Source organism: Physeter macrocephalus, chromosome 21 (genome assembly GCF_002837175.3).
Source record: "Physeter macrocephalus isolate SW-GA chromosome 21, ASM283717v5, whole genome shotgun sequence".
NCBI lineage: Eukaryota > Metazoa > Chordata > Mammalia > Artiodactyla > Physeteridae > Physeter > Physeter macrocephalus.
The window spans coordinates 101,332,397-101,355,240 of record NC_041234.1 but is presented as its reverse complement, the minus strand read 5'-3'; the positions used below and the strand labels follow the sequence as shown (position 1 = coordinate 101,355,240).

Sequence of the window (22,844 nt, the reverse complement as noted above, 5' to 3'; positions counted from 1 at the left end):
TCACCCGGCAACACTTCAACATGCATATCATTAGCCAGAGTTCAACATTTATTTGATTCTTTTTAAGATAAAAGTTATATACATTGAAATATATAAATCTTGTGTGTCATTTGATGAATTTTGACAAATGCATACGCCTACATAACTGAAGCCCCTATAAAGATATAGAAAGTGCCCCTTCCCAGTCATTCGTCATATTCATTCCCCAGACACAACCACTGTTCTGATATTATTTTCATCTATAGATTAGTTTTTCTGTTCTAGAGTTTCACATAAATGGAATCATATATTATGTGTAAGGCTTCTTTCACTTAGCATAGTGTTTTTGAGATTCATCCATGTTGTCCAATTATCAATGGTGCATTCCTTTTTATTGCCGAGTACTGTTCCATTGTAAGGATATACCACAGTTTGCTTATCCAGTCTCTTGTTGAACATCTGGACTGTTTTCTGGGTTTTGGCTCTCCTGAGTAAAGCTGCTATAAACATTCTCCTAAAAGCCTTTGTATAGATATGTTAGGAATGGAATCGCTGGTGTGCCTGTGATTTAAAAGTGGAATTTAGCTATTGAAAAAAGTTATTTTAAATCATGCGTATTACTGGACTACATTTCATTTTTAATTTACACCTTCTTTTCCATTTCCATTTGCTACCATCCTAGGCCAGGTGATCATACGTCATTTCTAGATTACAACAGTTTAGCTGGTTCTCTTGCCTCTAGTCGCTTCCCCACTTCAATCCATCCAGCACAAGGCTTGCAGGTGAAAACAGTACTCCTTTGTTGAAAGATCTCCAATGGCTTGCCGTTGCCTACTATGTAGTTTCAGAAGACCCTCTAATTCTGTTTCCACCTGGCCTTGTTTCTTATCCCATCTCAACATAAACCTTATATGCTCCTTCCTGTTTTTGCCTTCACCGTTTTTGCTTTACTGCTTCAGCCTAGAATATTCTTTCTCTCTTCTCCATCTCCCCAAATTCTTATAGTTCTTAGAGTATAGCTCAGAATTCCACAACTAGGTTGTGAGCTCCTTGTGGGCAAGGACCATGTCCACTATTTTTTATATTCCAGTGAACACCTATCATAGTGCTACAGACAAAATAGACATTTAGTCAATACTTACTAATTTGATTGTCTCGTACTGATGATTATGTACAAATGAATCTGTTTTTCAGTATGTCTTTTTAATGCCCAGTTAGTAGGTTTTATATTTAAACAACTATTGGAAACAATAGTTTTAAAAATACTTATTTTTAAATTACAGTGCTATGGTTCAAACTCCATGAAGTATGTATAACAGTTAGAGAAATGTACTCTAGTATGTATTATAATCATGTTTTAGTAAAACCGTGACTATTTGATACCTCTAGAGGATGAGTCACTTATGACAGGTGTGCCTTCCAAACAGTGGAAGGCTTGCTTACTGCCAGCCCCTGTTCTTGCCATGTTTGACGGGTGCTATAAAATGTACTATACATGTTATATACCTGCCCTCGTAAATCAGCGTGCTGCATTGTCACTGCAGATGCACATAAAAATGATGTGAGGCTTTGCGCTGAGTGACTTAGTTTATCACTCCATACAATGAATGCTGCTTTATACTGCTGAACTGTATGGGTTCGTGGTGACACACTGAGGCCCCTGGGGCTACAGTTTTGAGATACAAATGACTGGCTGACTGCTTGCTTCCTTGTAGAGCTGAGCTTCTGTCCTCAGTCTTTTGAACTTGAGCTCTCTTCTTGGCAGTTGTCAGTGTATTGCAGCTCTGTATACTATGCAGAGCTGTATAGTATACACTATACCTTCTGTTGCTCACTGCTACTGTAGTTTTTTTCCCCTTGACTGCAGGTCCCATCACAGCTGTTTGTGTGCTTTGCTTACCCCTTCCCTCTTATATATAGTCTCTATTTTTTTCTTTTTGCTTCTTCATTATCCTGTCACTCTTTCAGTCTTTGCATTTTATGTGAAGATGCTGTCTCTTTCCATATCTTGGAAGGCAATAAAAGTACTCCTTTCTTTTTGCACGTTGAACTGATTAGAGCATTGGATGCAATCTTCAGGTGCATTGCCACTTCTATACCCTGGTCTGTATTGCCAGGTGAATATGGGCTCTTTTCGTACTACCCAACTTTTTGCTTCTGGGCTTGAGATTTTATTGTATAATGTTGGTGTTGGGGATAATGATATTATTATTACCATGTATTACAATATCATAAGGATTTTTTTTGTTCCACAGTGTAATTAAATCTAGAATATAATGTGGCATTTAGCTGTAACTGGTTTTTAACTGTAAAATACAATGTGGCACATTTAAGAACAGTCTTACTATGGTAATATCATGGTAGTAGAAATGTGGAGAGGATCATGTGTCATTCTGGTATGACTTTATTTTGTTTACTGCTGAAATAACTCTAAATATTGATATAAGTATGTATACCCTTAATTAATTTTTCTCAATAGTTTACTCATAACACACCTCTTGATTCTTAGGTCCCAAGGAATCCTGATATCCCAAATCCAGCTGTGGCTCAAAGAGAGGAGCAAAAAAAGATTGATGGAGCTGAACCTCTTACACCAGAAGAGACTGAAGAAAAGGAAAAACTTCTCACACAAGTAACATATTTTAAGTGATTGAAATACTTCTAGTCAACGAATAGAAGAAAAGATATTATAAATTACACTTACTTTTTATTGTATGGGCCTGGTACCCTGATTGGACACACCAACACAACTCAGGGCTATTTTGTAAACATACATTTAGACCAAATATCCCTATTTTTTTTATCCCTTTTATAGAATACACTCTTTTAGAAATACTAAAAAATATATAAATGCAAAATATAGGTGTCAATTATAAGAAATAAGACATGCATTTTATCAATTATAATAAAGTCAGTTAATCCACATATGAATCCTGATAGACAGTAATTACTAGCATATTCTTGAAAATTTAAATTTTATTGATTGTGAACTGGCCTCTGAAATTATACTCTACTAATCTTTTATTTATGGAATGATTTCATAATTCTCAAAATGCCTTATATTCTTTCTTGTAAAGAACTTTAATACAAGGATGAGAAATTTCTGAAACTATAAAAGGTGCTCATTGTATAGTTGAAAGCTAATAGTTAATAAGTAGGGAACATTTCGATTTGAGCAACATATTAATGCTTTCTGGTCATTGTTGCTTTAATGAGTTTTACGAGTGTCATACTTCCAAAATAATCTGTAGAAGATAAAAAGAATTACAGTGCAAAAGATCCTTGGAAAATAATAAACAAACATGTGTACTGTATGATACCACCTTAGTATAGAAAGTAGCCAGCAAGATTTATTTATTCAACAAATTCTTTTGAACAATATGCAAAGCACAGTGCTAGGAAATTTTCCACATTAATTATTGAAAGATAGCTTTTATATTTATATCTTATTTATTATATAGGTCTTTTCTTTGTAATAACATGTAATTTTATTGAATGAAGTTTTGCAAATAACATTCATAATTTTTGAGCCAAATGCCTGGAAGTCGTAAAGTTTAGTTTGAAAATGTAATTGCAACTGGTTGAATATTAGGACTTACCACAGAATAAAATAAAACATCTAAATATTCATGATTTTTTTTTCAAAATTTATTTCCTGAACACAAAAATAAAGTTACGGTCTTAGAATGTTGCTTGGCTTGCAGTATATTGTGAATGTACAATATATTGTGAATATACAGTCTCAACTGAGAAATTGCTTTAGTTTGTAATTAGAAACAAAATCAATTTTTTGCCCCTCCTAGTACTTGAAGTCATCTTTAATCACCTTTCTCTACTGCCCTAAATAATGAATCTTTTAAAAAAATCATGGGAGTACAAAGGAACAAAATGTGAGGTAATCTAAAATCTTTATCAACTAAAGACTAGGGATAGAGTTTTGTTCTGTCAAGGGTATCACATTTATGTGGGTTGGGACATGAGGAGTGGAAGACAAAAATTTGATCTTGTGACTTCAGAGATACGCTAATAAATACCAAAGAGACTTAAAACACTGATTGGTCGAACTGTTCTATCTTTTAGGAAAGAAATTGAGCAGGCCCAATAACATTCTGTTTATCAAATCCTATTTATGAATATAATTTTGAACAGAGATTATTTGTTCACAGTAGTTTGGAATGATGTAAAAAGCTACAAAAATTTTTCTTCAGTCTTTTTTTTTCCTTCATGTATTTTTTTTGATGTAATGCATCCACATTTTTTCTTAATTTACATGGGAATAAGTCTGTGAAAAAAAATGAAGTACTGGAATATCCAGGACTTCAGCATTTACATTAGTATTTTAATTTTAATGCATTTGTATTTTAACGTAGTAGGCATCTATAAAATACGGAGTTAAAAACTACACAATATCTTGGAGCTATAAATCATTTTTTGGTACTTGGAGGGAAGTATATTCTCTTCATGATAGAAAAGCAGTTATTAATAACACTAACTCAACTTTTGATTCCAACATAAAAAACCTGGGATTTTATAAGGAGGAAAATTTTAAGCCTTTTGAACTGTTTTTAATGCATCATTGTATAGAACTAAATAGAACAATATTTGGATTTGTTGATTTAACCTCTATTGACGATGCTTAATTTTTTGTTCACAGGGATTCACAAACTGGACTAAGCGAGATTTTAATCAGTTTATTAAAGCTAATGAGAAGTATGGCAGAGATGACATTGATAATATAGCTCGAGAGGTGGAGGGCAAATCTCCTGAGGAGGTCATGGAGTATTCAGGTTTGTATACAACTACAAAAATGGTGTTTAATTGTAACCTTATGCATTTCTTTAGTGTCAATTTAATTTTACCTTTGTTCAGAGACCTTTAGACTTTTATGAATAAACTGTAAGTGAAAGTATAAAATATAATTGTATTTCTATGAAAAGACTGTAAGATTTATCAAAACAAATTTCTGTTGTCCCTACTAGTTAGCTAATAGAGCCAAGTATAGCACTGATAAAACAAGGGTAGCTATTGGATGAGCACTGGCAAAATGCCTACTTTCCCACGTCTGGAATTTGATCATCTTCTGGGCAAGTGAAGTCTAAGGCTTCAGTTTCAGTGGATGGAATTAGTGTCTTTCTAGGTTGTCCTTGAAGTAGAGAATTCCTATAAGGTCCTTTTAGATCCTCAGACACTCTCAGGGTTCTCGTTTGCTCCAGGCAAGTTATATGTGGATTCCGTTAACTCCAGGCAAGCTGGAGTAGATCTGAAAAGACTGCTTGAATAAATCTGTTGATTGGTCCTAGAATCAGCTCCTTCTCTTACTTAGCTGTGTCTTTGGTCTTGACCAGAACTAGATTAGGTGCTGAAGCATATGGAGTTAATATTGATTTCCATGTCACAGTGCATCCAACCTCAGGCTTCTGAAAAGAAATCTTACTAAAATAGGTAAATATGTCTATAAATTTTCTTTATATAGAAGAACATAGGAAGTTTCTAAAATCCAATTAGGTTGAGCTCTCAAATTTAGTCTGAATATCAGCTGTATAGAATCTAGGGCATTTTTTTTCCCATAGAAACAATGTTACAAAGTAGGTTTAGGTTTCTGAGCTAGCCTCTCAAAGCCTATTTAGCCTAACAACTGAAACTCTGCATTTTTGCCATGAAAAGTAGTAGGGAGGAAACATTGAAATACTACTAAATATACCAAAGATTAATATAGATTAGACACAATTTTTAATTTATTTATAGCGCTAATGCTTGCATAAATCCATGTTTAATTAGAGAACAGACACTTTTTTTTTCTTTTGGAAATCTGAAAGGGTCTTCTGGTGATTGCCAGGGACTTGAGAGATGGATAATATTTGAGTTTTTATTTCGTGTAGTATAACATCAAGTCTATGAACGTCCTTTACTTTGATAACAGTATAACATTACTACTACCCTTAAAATTTATCACATAAGTTTAGGACATTTGGGGGCTTAAAGAGGGGAAAAATAGAGGAGAGAGAAATTTCAGCAGCAAGAGTTGAATGAAAGGAGTATAAAAGGATATGTGCAGAGAGATTTTCTGAAGTAGAATTTTCTTCAAAAGTTAGGAAGGGGGATAGCATCAGTGTGTATGAAATTGCAAGAAAAAAACTGGTTTAAAAAGATATCGGGCTTCCCTAGTGGCGCAGTGGTTGCGCGTCCGCCTGCCGATGCAGGGGAACCGGGTTCGCGCCCCGGTCTGGGAGGATCCCACATGCCGCGGAGCGGCTGGGCCCGTGAGCCATGGCCGCTGGGCCTGCGCGTCCGGAGCCTGTGCTCCGCAACGGGAGAGGCCACAACAGAGGGAGGCCCGCATACCACAAAAAAAAAAAAAAAAAAAAAAGATATCATGTCGGGACTTCCCTGGTGGTCCAGTGGCCAAGACTCCACGCTCTCAATGCAGGGGGCCTGGGTTCGATCCCTGGTCAGGGAACTAGATCCCACGTGCCACAACTAAGACCTGGCGCAGCCAAATGAATAAATAAATATTTTAAAAGAGAGCTTATTTTTTAAAAAAAATACCATGTCAGATGTTCCCTCAAATTGACAGCAAGCCAGGTAGCATGACTAGCTCAGGGCAGCTTCATTGGGGCCAAGTCAGAGGATGGGGAGATTTGAATGAATTTATGGAGTTGGTTGCAATAAAAGATGAAATGTGTACAGTTGGCTGTTCATGGTATCTTATACATAGTAAGCATTTAAATTGTGTTGAATGAATAAGTGGGAGAATGAATAAATGAATACAGGTGCTTATAAAAATCAGAGTACTGACGTTCCTTTCTTGATAGACTCTAAAAATGAAAAAATTTGCGAATGTAGAATATGTCATTAGAGGGCCTCTCACTGAAGTTGTAAGATGTGACATATTAACGCAGCCAGATCATTTAGCTCATTTATAAAATTTGGGTGACTTGGCTTTCCTTTTTTTTTTTTTTTTTTAAAGAGAAAAGGCTATTCCAAGTAAGTTTAAAAAACAAGCTATATGTCACTGGAAATATTCTTACAAGAATAAAAACTATTCTTACAAGAATAGTGAGTGGTTCCAAAAGCGAAGTAACAGTTTCAGTAGAAATTGCTGCTTTATAGAAAGTTTGATTGACCTGTTGATAATAGTTTCGTTTTTATTTTTTTAATTTATTTTATTTATTTCATTTTTCATTTTTATTTTTGCTTGCTAGGAAACTATGTTCTCTAAGTTTATATGACCACCCTCTCTTCTGTTTCACTTTATGTGTTTGGTACCTTCTATATAATGTTTGAATAAAAGCGTGGCTTAAATCAGGATCTGTAGTATCTTTTGAAATTCTAGTCATCTGGGATGGATAATTAAAAACTTCATAATATTTCATGAGAGGAAAATCACTAACCTAAAACCTCCTTGTTGAGGTCTTACTTTTAAATGGAAAGAGGTATTTAATACCCCTCATTTATTACACCTTAGGAGTATTTAATAATTGAACGTATATATACAGATGAATTTGAATCTTAATTATAAACAATGTAAGTTCACTGTATCCTTTCCTGCTAATTCTTCATTCTACAGTTCCTTGGACTCATTTACTTAAGATGATAGAATTGTAAAGTAATAACTCTGTTTTTCAGCTGTGTTTTGGGAACGTTGCAATGAATTACAGGACATTGAGAAAATTATGGCTCAGATTGAACGTGGAGAAGCAAGAATTCAACGAAGGATCAGTATCAAGAAAGCCCTGGATGCCAAAGTAGTATATTTCATAATTGTCAAATTACCAATAGATTGTTTTAATTGATTAAATGGTGATTAGCTTTGACTTATTATTATTGCACATTTAGTCAAAAGCACTATTTTCTTTAAATCTACAGATTGCAAGATACAAGGCTCCATTTCATCAGTTACGTATTCAGTATGGAACCAGCAAAGGAAAGAACTATACTGAGGAAGAAGATAGATTCTTGATTTGTATGTTGCACAAAATGGGCTTTGATAGAGAAAACGTGTATGAAGAATTAAGACAGTGTGTTCGGAATGCTCCTCAGTTTAGATTTGACTGGTTTATCAAGTCTAGAACCGCCATGGTACGTATTCCTTTCTTACTTATTTCCTCCAACTTTTTCTTTTGAAACATTTCAACTATCATACATCCTTTACTTAGATTCTCTAATTCTTAACATTTCGCCACGTTGGCTTTCTCCTCTCACTAGTATATGTGTGTATATACTTATACATACATACATGGCATCTATATCTATACATATAGAATCTATATATTCAGAAATACAGAAACGTATCTATATTCAGAAATACAGATCTGTGTTTTATATTCATTAATCTATATACAGATCTATATTTCTGAACCATTTGAAAGTAAGTCACAGACATCATGAGTGTTCACCTCTAAATACTTCAGCATGTATCTCCTAAATAAAAATAATATTTGCCTGCATGAGCACAGTACCATCATCCTACCTGAAAATGTTAACGCTGATTCAGTAATGTCATCTAGTATACAGTCCATGTACAAAATTTTCCACTTGTCCCGAAAGTGTCTCTCACAGCTCTTTTTTTAAATTGATGAGCCAGTCAGGGTTCACATATTGCATTTGGTTGAGTCTCTAGTCTCTTCAGTCTACAACTTTTTGTTTTTCACGACAATGACTTTTTTAAGGTACCCAGACTCATTTTGTAGAATGCCCAACATGTATCTCATTGTTTGCTCATTGTTAGATTTAGGTTAAGCATTTTCGGCAGGAATGCTGCCTGAGTGATGTGTATTTCTCATTGCATCACATCAGGAGGCTCATTATGTCAGGTTGTCACATTCTTGGTGATGCTGAGTTTGATTACTTGGTTAATATGGTAACCATCAGAGCTCTTCACTTTAAAGGTAGTTTCCCCTTTGTAATGAGGCAGGTGATGCTTGAGATTGTGTGAATAACTTAAGGATTTATTTTTAATGAGAAGGAATTGTTGCCTAAGTAGAGTTTTTATAAGAATATTATGAGACAGAATAATTAAGAAGAGATTTTATTTTAGCTTCGTGCAATTTACTGTCACTTTCTAACATGAATTGTGTTCCTGTTAAATCCTAGTGCTGCTTAGCAGTGTTCTTGCTGATATTGAAATAAATGCCACATGTTTTTCATGTTGGCATCGTCAGTCTTTTGTTAGCCGAGGTAATTAAGACAAAAGTAGATTCATACAGCCTAAACATTAAAAGTAACCAGAAACTAACAATCTAAACAGTGAACATTTTTCTTTAGTTTCTGTCTATCATAAATGTTTTCTTGGCCAAAAGTTCATAGGGGTGTGAAGCAATGCTGAACATTTTGTTTGACCCATTTTATATTTTCAGTTCAAGTTGAAAAAAAGAAAAGAAAACTCTGAGTTGCTATATTAAAGATGCTAATTTTGGTGGATGCTTTATAAGATCAGATATTTCTTAAAATTTTAACACAAATTTAGAGGGTACCTGGATTGTTATTAGAATGTGTCTATCAGGTTTATGGAATACATGATGCTGGGAGAGGTAGCAAATACTTTGGATCAAGCCAGAATCCAAAAGGAACTAGAGAAATTGGAATGCTGAATTGATTGAATCTCCCTTGCAACATGACAATTGTAGGGATGGATGTAAAGTGCTCTACTTGTACAAAAGAATAGAGAGAGGTGTATATGTTAATAAGATACAGTAGGAAGAATTGAGAAAAGAATAAAAAAGATAGGAATTAATCTGTAGCATGAAGGGCTGAGGTTGGATGTAGGGAAGAGTTGTTTGACAGGGTCCTTTGGATGGTGGAAATAGATTATTGAAGAACAGTGTTAAATGGCTTTCTATTAGCTTTGAAAATGAGATTCTATTTTGACAGTCTGAAGACTTTGGCAGTGAGCTAGTTGGCCTTTTAAGGTGCCTTCTAGCTCGGTGCATCTATGACCATGTTTAGCAGAAAACTCCTTTCAAAAGCCATGCATTTAAAATTTTTAGCCATTTGGGGCTTTATGCGTATAACGATCTAATTTAGAGCGGCATCAGCAGCTTGTGAAAGACAAATGCCCACCTGCATTTGTTGATGAATCGTGTTTTCGATCACACATGCCCTTTTATGTGATGGAACATTTGCTGAATTTTGAGTATTATTTCAGTGATAGTTTACTAATTTTTTAAAGCTTGAGTTTAATGCTGTTTCCAGTTTCTGGAAACATTAAACTAAAGCAGTCAGATGAAACAGATTCAAAAGAGCAAGGAAAATCTTATATTATTTGTAATACGAACATGACTGTAGAACTACATACATAACCTTATTTCATTTTCCGGGAAGAAACCCAGTGTATTATTAACAACCACTAGATGTCTCTGAACTCCCTTGTAAAGAATCTCTTCTTCCATCTTTCAACAAAACATTTACCTCTTTCTTTACCAAGAGGTTTAAATCTCGAATGTATGTTTTCCAAAGAGTGGATATTAACTACATATGTGATTGAAAAGTGAAACTTTTATTTTGTCTGTTAAAAATGAAGACAATTCTGTCCTTGATTATGTTCTGGAAGGTGGAATTTATGATTTCTAAAGAATCTTTAAAAACATATAGTAGTTTATTTCATATTAAATATTTTAGTCCAGAGTTTTTGTTAACTTTTCTACTGTATTATTTCCCTCCTAGTTAATGGATAATTTTTGCTTATATTTCTGGATTTAGAATATAAGTAATATATTTTAAAATATGCATGAATATATTTAGACCATCTTTTTGGAATGTTTCATGATAATAAAAATCATTAGGGAATTAAAGAAATGGATTACCATTATTTCTAGATGATCTCTTTTCCCCTCATTTTAAATAATTGGTCTTGTATACTGAATCACATTCACAATCTAGGAAGTGAAACTTCCCCCTTGAAAGAGGCATTTGTGATTTCCAAAATTAAAATAATTTGCTTCATTGAAAAACCCCATCTTAGAAATAACAGAGGATGTAATTTGATTCATTATGTGAGTGTGTCACTGTGTTCAAATTAGAATTTTATTAATGATTAAACTTTAAACTTAGCTTACTAAAGAAGCTATCTTTAAAAACATAATCTTGCTTAAAGATGACTCTTTCCCAAAGACACCAATAAATAGTGTGAAATACTTAGGGAAAAAAAAAGAAACCTTGGTAGTTATATTTTATTCAGAGATCTCAAAGTACTGAATTCATGGCTTCTGACTTAACAGTCTTAAAGTCCTTAAAGGCATGAACCTCCACTTCTAAATATGCCGCATTTTGAAAGCCTTCAGCTAAAGGTTGAAAATTTCTTTGAGGCTCTTCTCGATTTAAAAATGCTGGCTATACAAAAGAGAAAATGAGTTTTAGTTCTGTTTCTCTGTGCTGAAAAGACTGTGATTTCTTTCTCTGAGAACTTGTGTTGTCTTTAAGTAAGTAATCAGTCTCTATTGAACTACATAAACAAGTAGGAAGGATATGATCAATTTAGATTTTTAAGCTCAGAGTACATGAATTGCCCTACCATTTTCCTTCTAAGAAAAAAAATGTATTATAATGAGGTCTTAGTCTTAGGACATTTAAAAACTATCAGAATTAAAAGTACCTTTGCCAGATGACTGTAAGAGGAAAAGATAATACTTTGTATGTATATACTACCTTTTATACTTACTCTAAGGTTGCCAATCCCTTTAGCAACATTAGCTCATTAATTCCTTTTAGGGAATGAACGTCAGGGCATTATTATCTCTGTTCATTTAGTGACAGACTAACGTGATTGGGAGATTTGAAAAGAATCTGAGAAGTCTAAAATATCTAGCACATTAGTTTACTGGAAAGGACATATTGAAAGTATCCAAAATTTAATCAGTAATTCTTTGGACCTGCTTAGGTTCTTTTAAGTACTTAAAGGAGAAAAAGCAGAATTTGGCTCTCTGAAATAAAGAACATTTCTTGATACAGCCACTATGCTTCCTTTGCAGGGCTGCTTTGACTCTTAATTTTAGTTAAAAAATATTCTTACTTTTTAGCCTCTAGGAAGCTTTTTTCTTTCCTAGCCTCGCAAGAAGCTCCGTGTACATAGCCTGTGGCCATGGACTTGAGAGTTGAATCAGAGTATTCGTAATTAGTTATTACAATTACCCTGCCTTTTGTAGTAGTTTAAATGAATTTTGGGGGTAGTATCTCAGAGAGAGAATCACACACTGTTGTATACAATGTAATAAAAATTTCATGTTATTGCTGTTTGTTTTCAAATCACAGCTTTATTTTTTTATTTATTTTTATTTTTTGTGGTATGCGGGCCTTCCTCTGTCGTGGCCTCTCCCGTTGCGGAGCACAGGCTCCGGACGCGCAGGCCCAGCGGCCATGGCTCACGGGCCCAGCCGCTCCGCGGCACGTGGGATCCTCCCATACCCGGGCGCGAACCCGGTTCCCCTGCATCGGCAGGCGGACGCGCAACCACTGCGCCACCAGGGAAGCCCCACACAGCTTTATTATTAATGAAAGTGTTCCTTATTTAAAATTAAGAACATGACATTCCTCATCAGAATTGTAGGAGAAAAAATACTATTTAGAAAATATCGCTATAGCTCTTTATTAGCTTGCTTCCCTTTTTATAGGTTTATCATTGATAGTAAACATTAACTAAATTATTAGTTCAGCACAGGATATTTGATAAATTATCTGTCCAGTCAGAGAAGGATTTTCTTTCTAGATACTTTAGAAAAACAAAAGTCAAATTAAAAATTTCCCGACCTGTTTTATAGTCGCAGTAACACTTTTGTTTGTTGCTTATGCAGCATAGCCTAGGAAATTTTATAAAGAAGGCCACTCATGATTTTTTATTTTGTGTATTAGTACTTAATTGTGTGATAACAGCTAATATTGATTTCTTAGAGCATTACATTCTTAATGAAATGTGAGGATATGAATTAATACATTATTCACAAAATTGGTAAAATGTAAAATTAATGATGGGTTCTTCTTGACTGTAGAATTATGAAAATATTAAAATATATTTATGCTTATAGGGATATATTGTTTCCTAATGTGCTTGAAAGACTAAGATGTCCCTTTCAGCCTTAATTTTCAGAAAGGTCCTATATAGAGGTATGTAGAGAGGGGTTGTGTTTAACTTTGCCTTGAGGGTTAGGTCAGAGGAATGGCTTCATAGAAGAGGTCCTTCTTGGAACTGAGTCTTGAATGACCAGGAAGGAGTTGGCCCTGGGACTGTGGAAACAGCATGTGCAAAGGTAGAAACAAGCACAGCACATTCAAAAACTGCAAGTAGGTTGTGCTGGAGTGTGAGTAGGGAAGTCCTGGAAGATGAGGAAGGAGCTGGCAGCCAAATTACGAAGAGCCCTGTCCCTGGTATTGAACTTTGGTCATTATTCTATAGGAAATGGGGAGTCATTGAAAGATTTTAACAGGGCAGTGACATGGTCAGATTTACATTTTAGAAATACTGTTCTGTGGAAATGGGCAAATGTCTACCTCAACTACCATATAGGCTGACAATTCCCAAATTTATATCTCTGTCTTTTCTCTGTTCCTCCTCTTTTTTTTTACTTCCCTTGGCTAATATAGCACCATCTTCCCCAGAGTTATTTTTTACTACTGCTCTCTTAACTTTCAGGTGCAAATGGTTACACCTAGAAGTACCAGCATAACCCTTGCACAGAGTAGGCATTCAGTGACTAAATGAGCATGGAACTTTCGTACTTCAGTTTGCTTCCATCTCATAGACCCCTACAGTTTGCTTCTATCTCATAGACCCCTACAGTTGGATCAGATTTGGATAGAATGTGAAGAAGTGTAGCAACGGGTTTGAGTTCTTTTTTCTTTTCCTTTCCTTTCTTTTCTTTTCATCTTCCTTTTTCTAATGATAGACTTTACTTGGCTGTAATCCCTGCAGCTTTTGTTTGAGTAGCCAGTTGTAAATATCATGTGTTTTGTTAGTAACTATAGTGTTTGATTTAAGACTGAATTGTTCTAGCAATCTGAAATATGGTACACGCACTAACAGGAGTTTGTTGTATGTATTTAGGTATTGTGAAGAGGTGATGTGACATTTTACAAATAGCGATGTTTAAGTAGCAGCAGTTAGGTAAAACTATCATAACATTTGATACTTGTTTAAGAAATATAGGATATATTTCTTAATTATTATTATTAGAATATATAACTCCCATCTAACTACCTGTGTGCGTGGGCCCTGAGATTTTAGTATAGAATGCCATTGCTTTTTGTTAGTATGATAGAGGTTCCAAAGTGACAAAGAACCTAGGAAATATGCCACAGAATGTATAGTTGAAGGTATCAATTCCCAAAGGTAAAGTATAGGGAGTTTATAAAAGAGCAAAGGAGAAAAAAAACACCCATTTTGTTTTACTCAGAACTGTAGAAGAAGATTCTGACTTTATAGAACCACCTACCAATTTAGATGTGCAGATGTGGAGTGCAATTTATTTATTTATTTTTTTTCCCTTGCTCATTCACCCGCTTTTGACTCTCAACCATAACGGGCAGCGACCTTCTGTCATTCAGACTTAGGCAGGCTTAGTGTCTAGGATTTTAGTACATAGGAAATGTAATGTGGAGTCTCTTTAATCTCTTTCAATAAGTCACTGCAAGTCTACTGATGCTTTCTGTGCCTTTTGAATTGATGCTTTGAAGCTGAGTATTGGGGCAGAGGATGTTTGAACTTGGTGCCTGGCGTGATTGATATTCACCACACAGTACAGGGCAGCGCCACTTACTGCAAACATCCCATTATTTATTAAATAAAGGTAGAGATACATATCCTAGTATTCAAAAGTTGAAACTTGGGTGACTTTGCATTGAATGGAATTATAAACCATTAAAAAGATAATGGAAAACCAAGGCAGACAGTTTGTTTAAAGTCAATCTAAAGACTGTAGTTTAAAACAGGGCTTGGCAAACTGCAGCCCTTTACCTGTTTTTGTACGGCCTGCAAGCCAAGAATGATTTTTACATTTTCAAATGGTTGAAAGAAAATCAAAAGAAGACTATTTTGTGACATGTGAAAATTATACAAAATTCAGATTTTAGTATCTGTAAAGTTTTATGGGAACCCAGCCACACGCATTCACTTATGCATCGTTTGTGGCTGCTTTCATGCTGCAATGGCAGAGCTGAGCAGTCGTGACAGAGACCATGTGGTCTACAAAGCTGACAGTATTTACTGTTTGGCTCTTCACAGAAAGGATGTACTGACCCCTGGTTTAAAAGAATGTGTAAGAAAGGTGGAAGGAAAGAAATAATATAACCAAGCGTAGACATAAGTGTTATACAGTCCTTCAAGAAAAGTGTTAAATGAAGGATGGGTAAAGGGGGAGGCTATTTGGCCTAAAAGAGGGATGTCTGGCAGGTCTGGTGGTAATTGCAGTGATTGTGATGGAGCCATGAGAGCTGCCTTGTAATATTTGAAAGATTGTCATACAGAAGAGGGAATCAGCTTGTTCAATTTTACTACAAAAGTTAGACCTAGAACTGATTGTTGGAAACTATAAGGTAGTACATTGTAGCTTTGCATAAGGGAACATTTTTAACTTGTCCGAAGGTGGGATAGACAGCCTTGGGAGGTAGTGAGTACCCCGTCATTGGAAGAATTCAGACAAGCTGAATAGCTAATTAGTAAGGACCTAGTAGAAGGGATTCAGCATCAACTTGAATAATTTTTAAAGGTCCTTTCCAATCTTGAGAGTCTGTAATTTTATGAGCGCCCACAATTGAGATTCTGTATCAAGGGAGGATTTCAGAGTGCAAAATACACCTTTGATTACATGACTCCTCCTGCTTAACAATCACCAGTGAGATCCTTTCGTCAACTGAATTAAGTAAAATTGCTTAGTTCTTTGTTTTTAGCTTCTAGGTTCTTTGTATTTTGATTCAAACTTAGTCTTCTCTATCACTCTTACCCTGCACAGCATTTCCCAAGTTGGTTTCTACCAAACATTGTTCCAGGATTTGCAAATACAGTAAGTCCCTTACATACGAACGAGTTCCATTCCGAGAGTGCGTTCGTAAGTCCAATTTCTTCATAAGTCCAACAAAGTTAGCCTAGGTACCCAACTAACACAATCGGCTATATAGTACTACTGTAATAGGTTTATAATACTTTTCACGCAAATAATACATTAAAAATACAAAAAAATCAAACATTTTAAATCTTACAGTATAGTACCTTGAAAAGGACAGTAGTACAGTACCACAGCTGGCATCCAGGGGCTGGCATCGAGTGCACAGGCAAGAAGAGTTACTGACTGGGGGAGGGAGAGGAGGTGGGAGACGGTAGAGCTGAAGGATCGTCAGCAACAGGAGACGGAGGGCAGGCTGCAAGATGGAACGCACGTTCGCATCTTTGAAAGTTCTCGGTTTGTATGTAGGGGCCTTACTGTATACAATATGCAGAACAGGGTTCTGTGTTCAAATAAATTTGGGAAATGCTGATACTGAATCCTGCCCTTGACCCTTCCAATCTACATTAGAATGCTAAAAGCTCTGAGAAGTCCTGCCATGAAGAAATTTGTTTAACCTTTTAAAAATCTAGCATTTCCTGCACATGTGTGAACACAAAGTACTTTTTTTCCCTTTGGCCACAGCTATTAACACTGCAGAACAGTTTTCCATTTGTCATTTTCCTACTCTCTTCTGTTGTCTTTATTGTTTTTGTATCTCCTCTCTTCCTCTTGTGTGCTATTTTTCTCCCTCCAATTTCATTCCTAAATCCAGCATGGGGAAATCGTGAGAGAAAGAGATAATTAGACTACAGAATTGTGGAAACAGATTGAGAGCACATGAACCACTCCCTGTAATCCGAGGAAAATAGGAAGATTAAAAAGGTACAAGAATCTAGGGGGATATGTATGTGAAAGGCGAAATTATATAAGACAAAAGTGCTTTTGACATCATGAAATTTCTCATAGTCATTTCATAGTCACTTCGTTATTCAAAAAGTGAATCACTATTTTATTGGTAATCTGGCCTCCTTGTAATTTCTGGTGTTAGCTCGTGTTCTGTTTATGATACCATCTGTTTAGTTAGGCAGTCTTCAAGCATGTGAATAAAAGGTGGGGTTGGTATCTTTAGAGAAAGTGGCATTACCTATGCTAGGAAGGTAACATACAGACTCACTCATTCCTTGGTGCCTTTCTCCAGACAGTTAGGTTATTTTTCTGTCTGTAGTTAGTGACAGGTTAAAAGGAATGAAGGTAAGAACTTATTATACAGTCGATTTATAATCATTTTGAAATATTCTATTTCACTGCATATGAGACTGTCTCAAAAGTGTTAGTTTTTTTCTGAATCACCCATTATGAACCATGAATATGTATCTAAAGATATCTGCAGTCACAGGCAACTATTACTTATTGAGAATAATAATAGCCAGAGGGTATAGCTTAATGATTCAAGAATCAGCTTCACATAAAGACTCTATCTAGTCTCCCTAGAAACCAACAATCAAATCTCATCGGGGTCAACGTAGCCCTTTCTATAATAGATAAATTGAATAACATGCTGTTTAATTTGTATGTGTGTTACTGAATGAAGCTGTGAAGAGTGCTTGGTCTGCATATTAAAGATACCACTATTGTTTTGGTAAGTAAGGAAAATTCCAGTGTTATTTTTCCTAAATTATTTAACCTTGGGTAATTGAGGATGCACAAGAAACATGAATGTACCAGTGTTTTGTAAGGTTATTTTCAATAGTCAAACAATAATTTGTTAATGAAGAATTTTTTTCTGGCTAGACTACCTTTGGTTTTCTGCCTTCTTTTGGGCTTGAATTTAACAGAGTAGAAAATGCTTGAATAGTTGATAATATTTCTGTATGCCATTTTTCTAGCTTTTATTTGGAAAGATAAAACTGTATTTAAAAAAATTTGCCATTTCTTAAAAATGTTAGATTGCCTAAGACCTAAATGTTCATTGCAGAAAATTTAGAAAATACATGCTAGGATAAAGAAGAAAATAAAAGTTACCATTGCTCTTACTTTCAGAAATAGCTGCTGTTAACCACTAGTAACACTGTATGTAGTTAGTACTCTCTCAGGTATTTCTGCTGTGTATATACATATATAGTAAGATGTGCATATATGTATATGGTATTTGACAAAGTACCCAAAATTTAGTTCCCAGTATTTCTCTGCTAAAAATGGCACTGCTCTAACTATTGTTCTGTAAATCTTTGTATACATCTCTTATTGCCTTACATTAAGCATCTAGGAGTGGAATTGTTCCTTCAAAGAGTATGAAATTTTTAAGGTGTATCATTGATATTCCCAAATTGCTTTCTAGAAAGATAGTATTTTAGTCTGCTTGGGCTGCCATAACACAGTACTGTAGATGGGGTGGCTTAAACAAATTTCTCATGGTTTTGGAGACTGGCAGTCCAAGATCGGGGTGCCAGGAGGGTTGGTTTCTGGTGAGGCCTTTCTCCCTGGCATGTAGATGGTGTCGTCTTGCTGTGTCCTCACATGACCCTTTCTGTGTGAGTGGAGAGAGAGAAGAGGGATCTCTGGGTGTCTCTTCCTCTTGGAATACCAGACCTATCGGATTAGGGCCCCACCCTTATGACTTCATTTAACCTTAATTACCTCCTTAAAGGCCCTCTCTCCAAACAGTCACATTGCGGGGGTGTTAAGACTTCAACTTACAGATTTTGCGGGGGGCACAATTTTTAACATTGGCATCCCATCATCAGTGAATGAGAGCTCCCATTTCATCTTATTGCCAACACCGGATACACACCACACACACACACACACACACACACACACACACACACACACACACACTTGCATGAACGTGTCATTGCTAATTTAATAAATATATCATTGTTTTACTTTGCATTTCTTTGAAAAATTTTTAATATATGGACATTTAAATTTTTTATGAGTTTTAAAAAATATTTATTTTATTTATTTATTTTTATAATTTTTTTGGCTGCATCGGGTCTTAGTCGCAGCACACAGGATCTTCGTTGAGGCACGCAGGATCTTTCGTTACGGCACGCAGTATCTTTGTTGCGGTGCTCGGGCTTCTATCTAGTTGCAGCATGCAGGTTTTCTCTCTCTAGTCGTGGTGCGTGGGCTCTGTAGTTTGTGGCACACAGGCTCTCTTGTTGAGGCGCGCAAGCTCAGTAGTTGTGGCGCGCGGGCTTAGTTGCCCCGCGGCACGTGGGATCTTAGTTCCCCGACCAGGGATGGAACCCGCGTCTCCTGCACTGGAAGGCGATTCTTTACCACTGGACCACCAGGGGAGTCCTATGAGTTTTCTACTCTTGTACTTGGACCATTTTTTGGTTGGAGTCCTTAATTGCCAATAAATCTCCGTTTTTATTTGAGGGTTTAGCTGTTTTATATTTTATCAGATATTTTTGCTTATACAAAAAGGAAATCATTTTTAAATGTTATTTATCCTTTGATATTAAACTTATTTACCTTTAAAATACAGCAAAGTGTACAGGGTTAATATATATGAGCATCCATATTAATCATATGTTTAATGCTCACCATATGTTCATAAAAACTGTTTATAGTTTGGATGCATTGATTTGCTGGCAGTGAAATATAGGTAGTGGCAAGGTTAATGCGGAATCTTTTCAGCTATTGTTTGCTCTGAATTAACAAATGCATCAGTGTTTCCTGAGACGCCCTCCTCAGAACTCTGATCCCACAAGATGTCCTTTGAGAAGAGAGTTCTGCTGTTTGAATAGCTTGGGGAATTGCTTGCTTCTTACATCGCCTACCCTAGTGGTTGACAGTGCTCATTAGGAACTTAAAGGCTCTGAGCAGCGCTGTAGAAAAGAAATCTGTTTGACTTTCGTAAACTGAGTACTTCCAAAATGTGCTTTGACAATAGGACATCCTCTTATTTTTTTGTTTACGTGATTTTTGTTAACTTTTTGTTTCAAAATACTTAAGATTCACAGGAAGTTGTAAAGAAATGTACAGGGAGGGCCCATGCACCCTTCACCAAGTTTTCCCAGATGGTGACATATTCCATAAATACAGTACAGTGTCACAACCAGGAAATTGACATTAGTACCATCCACGGAGCTTATTCAGATATCATTGGTTATAGATGCACTTGTGTGTGTGTGTGGGGGGGGGGTGCGTGCGCACGTGTGTGTAGTTCAGTGCAATTTTATCACACATAGATACGTGTAACTAGCACCACCACAAGACTTCCTTGTGCTAGTGCTTTATAGTCACACCCACTCTCCCCCCTTTCCCTAGCCCCTGGCAACCATTGATATGTTCTCCATTTCTAAACTTCTGTCATTTAAGAATGCTATATAAATGGAACAATATGGTATGTAACCTTTTGAGACTGGCTTTTTTCACTCAGCGTCATTCCATTGAGGTTCATACAGGTTGTTGCATATACCAATACTTCTTTCCTTTTTATTGCTGAGTAGTATTTCAAGGTATGGATGTACCACAGTTTGTTTACCCATTTACCCACTGAATGATATTTATCCACTTCTCATATTTTTGGTGGAATATACTCTGTATGAATATTGTTCTGAAGAGTAACAACTTAGAAATTCTGTATCACAAAAATGATACAGTTAAAGAATTACCACTTTTTAAAGATTGTGCCAGGGTTGAAGAAATTAAAAGTCTTGTATTAATTGGTTTAGGAATTCCAGAGACGCTGTAATACTCTGATTTCATTGATTGAGAAAGAAAATATGGAAATTGAGGAAAGAGAGAGAGCAGAAAAGAAGAAACGGGCAACTAAAACTCCAATGGTAAAATTTTCAGCATTTTCCTAACTTTTAGGTAGATCCCATTTTTTTTACATAATTAAAATGCCTATATTATGTTTAATGCCATAGTGATACCTATTATAAAAACTGGTTTTATGAAATGCTGATTGATTTGTTTTTGACAGAAAAAGAATTACACTACAACCACATGCTTCCTATTTGTTTGTAGAACATATGGTTAGGAACTCCCGTAGTAACAGGGCTCAGTATTTTTTAAGAATTCCTCATGACTTTTAAGCAGAAGTATAGTGCAAGTAAAATCCTTTGAATTGAGACTAGAGCTGTCATGGGGAGTAGGAGAGGGGTGGGGTGGGGTGGGACTGAGGTTGAAACTTGGAGTTCTGATTTGATCAAATAAGTTTTCTGATCTTTGTGGAACTATGAGTGCAAATAAGAACTTTGAGGAGACAGCAAAGCTTTACTTGGTTTACTTGGTAATAAGTTAACTGTTGAATAATAAGATGACTTAATTTTAATTCAGTCAGGTTGCCTTGTATAGTTACAATTTCAAATACTCTTTAATAGATCATATTATTTGAGTGTGGTTAAGTAAACTACCATATTTCATCAAGTCTAAGATGCCTTCCATTGTAAGACACAGCATTATTTTATGTGCCACTAAGAAAAACTGCTGCCAAGTAACTATGATTTGTCATCAATTATAGGATGCATCCCGATTTCAGAGATGCTAAAGTGGGAAACAAATGTGCATCATAGAATATATGAAATATGGTATGTTAACATCTGTCATAAGATTTAAAGAATAATACACTCATAAATAACATTTTTCCCAGAAAACTTTAAGTATTAAGTAGTTCTTTAAGATAAGCGTACATTTATAGTACCATGTGTAAGTAGAAACTTGATGACTATTTTTGATGGGTATTTTATGTCTTTTCTTAAAAAGAAACATGTTTGGAGGTTATTTTACATTGGGTTACATAGTTTGTTGGGCTATATAGAACATTAAATGTGAGTATAACATTTAAGTGAATATTCATGTTAAAATTTTTTTTTAATGCATTTACATCCTAGATTTAACATTGTTGGGCCATTTAAAAATGTGCATATTGGAGCAGAACATTAAATCTGTTTCCATTTTAGTCACAGAAAAGAAAAGCAGAGTCAGCTACTGAGAGCTCTGGAAAGAAGGATGTCAAGAAGGTGAAATCCTAAAGCCTAGAAATAAAGTTTTAAATGGGAAACTGCTATTTTCTTGTTCCCATCTTCAAATGCTAATTGCCAGTTCCAGTGTATTCATGGTACTCTAAGAAAAATCTCTTTGGTTTTGATTTCTTGCATATTTTATATATTTTACAATGCTTTCTACCTGAAATGTGTAGCTTTATATTTTATGCATTCTAGTATTTTTGTGTACTGTATTTTGTGCATTTCATGTCTTCATCAAAAGCCTCTCAGTCCTTGTTCTTTTGAAGCTTGTGCTGAGGTTTTAGCTTTTCTATGTTTTATATGCCGCTGCTTTGAAAGAGAACCTAGATTCTATAGCTGTATTATTGTTGTTTCATACTTTAAATTTATATGGCTGTGGAAAATTGAATTAAAATGATTTGAGGAGAAAGACTTTTTCACTTCTTTGTTGCTTTCTTTTCTATTGAGTATGGGCTTGTACGTGTTACTGCATACTGTGATTAGCATAATAATTGTTTCTTTGAGGTCATCTAAATATTTTTTTCCTAAAGGAATAAAGGGTGAGAACAGAAAAAATTTAAAAAACTAATATTTGATACTGTGCTTGCTGTCAGTATGCATTACATTTAAATTATTCTCTAAATATTCAAGTGGGAAAGTATAATAAAGAAACGTCTATAAGAAATTTAATTATTTCCTGTTTTTTGTGCAGTAGAAAATAGTTGTGTTTACTGAATTGAATTGCTCACAACTATGTATTTGGTTGAAAGTTAAAGCTTTGCTTGCTGACTTGTGCCTGATCTTTTGTCCCATAGAGCCAGTCCAGGGAAGTCTGGGTATAACACGTAGATTTATTAACAACTAAGTTAAGAGTATGAAGTAAGTGCTACGCATGCAGAAGAAAGGGAGAGGGTCTCCCGTAGGAATACAA

At 35.4% G+C, this 22,844-nt stretch overlaps 1 protein-coding gene across 6 annotated transcripts in view; it reads left to right on the top strand.

Moving 5' to 3' along the window:
* The window catches only part of SMARCA1 (SNF2 related chromatin remodeling ATPase 1), a 69,235-nt gene extending 46,637 nt beyond the window's left edge, over window positions 1-22,598 (top strand). For 2 of the 6 annotated variants that reach the window (XM_007118176.4, XM_007118175.4), the window contains 6 exons: window positions 2,489-2,611; window positions 4,634-4,766; window positions 7,606-7,724; window positions 7,846-8,058; window positions 20,636-20,746; window positions 21,869-22,598. In XM_007118176.4, coding sequence (XP_007118238.1) covers window positions 2,489-2,611; window positions 4,634-4,766; window positions 7,606-7,724; window positions 7,846-8,058; window positions 20,636-20,746; window positions 21,869-21,940 — 771 coding nt within the window. In that variant the 3' untranslated portion in view covers window positions 21,941-22,598. Of the gene's footprint in view, window positions 1-2,488; window positions 2,612-4,633; window positions 4,767-7,605; window positions 7,725-7,845; window positions 8,059-20,635; window positions 20,778-21,799 lie in introns of all 6 variants that reach the window. The other 4 variants (XM_028482633.2, XM_028482630.2, XM_028482632.2 and 1 more) reach the window with 3 other exon arrangements.
* Window positions 22,599-22,844: the final 246 nt, after the last annotated feature.